Source organism: Alligator sinensis, unplaced genomic scaffold (genome assembly GCF_000455745.1).
Source record: "Alligator sinensis unplaced genomic scaffold, ASM45574v1 scaffold1115_1, whole genome shotgun sequence".
In the NCBI taxonomy this organism is placed as follows: Eukaryota; Metazoa; Chordata; order Crocodylia; family Alligatoridae; genus Alligator; species Alligator sinensis.
This window is the reverse complement of record NW_005842317.1, coordinates 1,077,739-1,083,114: the sequence shown is the minus strand read 5'-3', so window position 1 is coordinate 1,083,114 and position 5,376 is coordinate 1,077,739. Positions and strand designations below refer to the sequence as shown.

Below are 5,376 nucleotides of genomic sequence, written 5' to 3'. Positions count from 1 at the left end.
TCTCCCCATAGCTTTGTGTCATCCGCAAACTTGGACAGAATACATTTCACTCCCTCGTCCAAGTCACTGATGAAGACATTGAAGAGTATCGGTCCAAGAACCGAGCCCTGCGGGACCCCAATGCCCACACCCTTCCAGGTTGATACCGACCCATCCACTACGACTCTCTGGGTGCGACCCTCTAGCCAATTCGCCACCCACTGGACTGTGTAGTTGTCCAAGTCACAGCCTCTTAACTTGTTCACCAGTATGGGGTGGGATACCCCCAGCTAAACATGAAATATTATCTTCTGGCCCATGACTTCATGAATTGTTAGCCTTCTTACTCTCTACAACAGAGGCGAGCAATTATTTCGGGCGGAGGGCCACTTACTGAGTTTTGGGCAAGCCATCAAGGGCCGCATGACAGGCAGTCAGGGGCAGATAAATATTAATTTTCTAAATTTTTAGGGGCCCTGCAGGCCAGATAGAATGGCCTGGTGGGCCGCATCCGGCCCCCAGGCCCGATTTTGCCCACCCCTGCTCTACAACTTCTGTTGTTGCCACTACTCCACATTTCTCCCCTCCTCTATTTCAGTGATTCCCAAAGGGCGTGCCATGGAAACAGAAGTTTCCCACAAGACCCCCCCTGTAAGAGGAGGTAAATGCTCCCCTCCCTTATCATCCACCCTGAGCCTGCTTGAGGCTGCTTGCTCCAGGGTCACCCCAGATGGAGTCCCTGGAGGTCTGAAGTGCAGCACAGAGCATGCTTCCTGTTGTACTCTCAGGTCTGGAGCACCCTTTTGAAAACAGGTGAGCTGGGCACGTTTGGTAGTGTCCTAGCAGATACCACCACAGCATAGACAAGCTCTTTATGTATTAAGGGATGAAATATAATGCACAAAATACTGCATGTGTACAAGTGGTGAGCACAGCAAGACCCTTTCTGAAGAATTTTTGAAAAAAGTCCAATTAAAATAAAAGTTTTTTTTTCCAGGTTTCCCCAAAACATTAGTCCCTCATATATATATATCATCTTGCAAAATGGCAGTTACAGCTGAAAAACTGAGTGTGTGTGTGTGTGTGTGTGTGTATATATGAGTGCTTTCCATTGTTTAGCATTTGTACAATTTAGGAAGAGAACATTTATTGTAATATGATTATGAGTGATATTTTCTCATGTGTAGTCTCCACCAGAGCTCTTTAAAAAAAAATAAAAAAAATACAGGTTTCCCTCACCAACCACAGTTTTGAGTATCCACACTTAATAGTCTATATAACATTTTGGCTACCACAGTATAGTTTTCAGTAACCATGGCTTTCCGTGGCCATGCATCAGCCCACCACCTGCCATTTTTCCCATAAGCCTTTTGTCTTGCCAACCACGGGAACTTTCAGGAATCTAAACCCAGCAGTTGGTGAGGGAATCCTGTAACCATGATAGCACACAATGGTATGCTCTCCAGCCAGGGCATCTAGAAAAGGGCTGCTCAATCTTGTGCTTCTGCTGGTGGGGAAAGAAAGGAGACAGCAAATGTGGATGACGACCAGTAAGCATTCTTCCGTGTGCTTAGCCTCCCAGTTCTGGAGGCAGAGTTGTCCATAAGATTACTAAGGATGAAACCAGGTACATGGAGACAGACAGGCATGCAGGGATTTCTGCTCTCCAGTCCTAGAGACTGTCCAGTACAAAGGAAGGCATTCATTAGCTATCCACCTTCCACCCCTTGTGGAAGGCCGGAGGGAGTACTGTAGAGGACCAGGTAACCTCCCCAGAAATTAAGCCCTTAGATAAAGCCTGAAGAAAGTACTGCCATTTGGGAGTGCTTCAGCCATTATGGGATGTTTCCTAGGGTATGTACATCTGTCTGATTATACTCTGAAGAACTTCAAACGTTATCTGTACAGGGCTATTGATGCCTCACTTCAGCAACCCAACTGAAGCAATTTGGCCTCAGTATTTTTAGGGATAGATAAGGTCTATAAAAGTACCACCAAGATTTTTTAATCACCATTATAGTCAAATAAATTAAAAAAGTAAAACACCCTAAAAAATTTAGAACCAGGACTTGGTTGCAAGTTCTATCAACCTGATTGGGGGGGGGGGGCCGCGCGCGCGCGGCGGCACAACCACACCACAAAAAAAAATCATAATACAAAAGAGGAAATATACAGAACATTATTCCTTACCTGATAAGGACATGGAATATGGTACTGATCACAGTGGTCAAAGACCCAAGTAGTCTCCCAGATTCTTCTGTATACTAGCTCATAGACATAACATCCAAGAAGTGCCACCAGTGGAACTAAGTATAAGCCACTAAACACTCCAATTCGAATCATAAATTTCTTAAGTTTCTCCTGGTTCCTACCATCATGCTGTATGACTTGTCGCACATGATTTAAAGAAATAATGCCCGCTAAAAGGAGAGAGAGACCAAGAAAAACACAAAGGCACAAAGGCAAAAGAACAAAATAGAGAGATGCATCCAGGTCATAGAGTCCAACAAAGCATACTCCACTAATATTATCACCTTCAACTTTGTTCATTGCAAGAAGCATAACAGTAAGAAAACCAGGTATGCCCCATGCCACTGCATGGAACCACATTGCCTTTTGTTCAATAGCTTCACAGCTCCATTTTCTTCCTGCTGCTAGGAACCATGTGACTGTTAGAATGACCCACCATACAGTTCCTGCCATAGTGAAAAAATACAAAACCATGAAGAGGACAGTGCAGGCTTTGTTTTGAGAACCAAGAACAACTGTTTCACCAATTTCTAACTTTTTATCTGCCTTGTTACAGGCAGTTCTATTTCCAAGCAAAAATCCAATGAAATACATTAGAGACACTATGCTATAACAGACTGAATAATATATGATTGGTCTCTCTGGATACCTGAATCTTTTAACATCAATCAGAAAAGTCAGGAATGTAAACAGAGTAGCACACAGACAAAAGATGGAAACTATTCCAGTGAAGCTTTTGGCAACATCCAATTCATAATTTTTGAAGTACATATTGGGGCATGGCGGTGCACACCGATCAATGCCTAAAAACTTGTAACCTTGTACACTAGAGGTCTGCAAGTGTCGTGGACACCAAAATCCATAGTCCCTTCGAGTCTGTCCTAGTGTCTTCTGTGTTCCATGGACCTTTGTGGTTACAGGAGCAGTGACAGGAGCAGTTTCATCACAATCCACCAGTCTACAGATAAATAAAATCAATCTTAATACTTTTCTACAAAAGTGTTATCTTTACTGTTATTCTCTGAATTAAAAAAAGAAAAGAAAACACCCGCCAACAACAACCCTGTCTGAGTAATAATAGTGTACAGAAGATCCGAATCTCTCCTGTGAAGGACATTTCTGCATTAGAGGCAATGGACTTAATTATGGCTTCGATTATGCAATCCTAACTCATGGTGGTGAGTATTTATACATGCGTTAGTAGTCCCATTGTGAATATATTCACCAACAATAGCAAGGCCCCTGGCACAAATTCATTTAAAGCCACCTATAGTTATGCCTTCTGCTACGCCATATATGCATGATAGGAGGCACAATATTGGGATTGGGTATCAGATCCTAATCAAACCCCTTCTATTTGCCAGTAATCACGATCCCAGGCTTCCTCTGCACCAGCAAGTTAAAAGCTGGGTGCCTGCAGGTCCAGGGCTCGGGCCAACAATCAGCTGATTGTCATCTCCAGCCATTGTCATCAAGGGCCAGCTTGAGACTCCAGTCCTGGGACTGCACTGGAGCTGACAATAAGCTGATTGCTGGCTCTGGGGACAGTTCAAGACCCTGGTGCAGCTGCATGCCCAGAGCTGACATTTAGCTGTTTGTCAACCCCAGCTCTGGAACTGTCACATGTTCTGTTTATAGTGCCATACAAACTAGCCATAAAAATGGTCTGGCCTAGCATTACGTAAAACATTTTTATGGCTGGCTTTCCATTTTATACTGTTTTAAATTTGGTGCCCTTGTAGCACTCTTGCCATTTATGCTTCAATTAATACATTAATTGCAGCGTAAGTGTAACATGTAGAAGGGGCCTAATAATTCTATGCTCCAACTCTTCAAATGAGAATTGATGAGGATTGCTTCTGTAAAAATGTCATTGTGTAGTTCCACGTTCATGATTTCTCAGCAATATTGGTAATAAATATGCTCAGTTTAAAAGTATCCCTCGTCCCCAAGTACAAACTGATCTTGTGGTCTTTGCTTCTCATGCAATATCATACAGGTTACATTTGGCTGGATTAGAGAATTCTAGAGGCCAACGCTTTAGCCATGATGCAGAAACAGTAGGTCAACCAATAGTGCAAGCTCTCTTACCAAAATACTTCTTTTTTTTTTTTCTCAAGTCATTTCAAACACCTTTTATGGTCTAATATTAGGAGTCTCTTTGATGCAGTTTACTCTGATTAATCTCCAAGCTCATCCAGTCTGGCCCATCTTCTAAGGATGCCAAGCGTGTCCTAAACTGCTAACTCTAAAGAACGTTTCTGTGATATAAACTTCTTCGTATGTGGAACTCGAAACTAATCTCCAACTCACCTTAGGCAGGAATAGAAGCTGCATTAGCTTTTAGTCACTACTGTCAATAGTAGGATAACTAACTGAGACAGTGATTCAATTAAAAAAAAAAACATCCACAGGGTATAAAAAAACAGCTAGTTCTGCAAAAAAAATTCTAAGAGATCATTTGCAGCATTGCAGAGTATCAGGGAAAAGGCTGTGAAATAAAGCAAAGCATGAGGATCTCAGGAGATCCCTCAGAGAGCATTTACTCTTTTATGTTCCTGGGTACCACACCCTCCACTTGAGTGTACTCACTGGCTTCTCCCCTATGGCTATACACAATTTAAAAAGGGTTTGGTTCATGGTTTGCAAGCTCCTGACCTGGATCATCCTGGGGCAAGGTACCACTTTTATTTACTTACTTACTTATTTATTTTTAGGTACTGCAGTGCCAAAATGGAGACATGTACAAGAATGATTTGGTTCTTTATGAAATACTTTATGGTTCTTTATGAAATACTGACTCTTGGTACACAGCATAGGAAAGCAAACTGATAACCACTTATGTGAGGATTAATTTTTAGATTAAAATAAAAGGCATTTGCTACCTAAAATGGTGCTGTGGGTTTCTACAGAAAGTGCTTTATAATTCATAACAGTGTATAATGTAAAAGCTTGCTGAAGTAGGTAAGTATTATCCTGAGTTTACAGATAAGGAAGCAAACAGACAATATGCTTTAAGCATTTTGCACTTCAAGACAAAATAAAAGTTAGATTGGAAACAGATTCTAGTTTCAATGATTTGAACACAAATAAAAATATTTTAAAGTTAGCCAAACTGCAGAACCTTCTTCCATCTGCAAACAAATT

At 41.7% G+C, this 5,376-nt stretch overlaps 1 protein-coding gene across 1 annotated transcript in view; it reads right to left on the bottom strand.

The window, feature by feature from the left end:
• Positions 1-5,376, bottom strand: part of FZD6 (frizzled class receptor 6) — a 48,464-nt gene that overhangs the window by 10,265 nt on the left and 32,823 nt on the right. Inside the window, exon 3 of the mRNA XM_025209931.1 lies at positions 2,170-3,187. Within this exon, the coding sequence (XP_025065716.1) occupies positions 2,170-3,187 (1,018 nt within the window). The remainder of the gene's footprint in view (positions 1-2,169; positions 3,188-5,376) is intronic.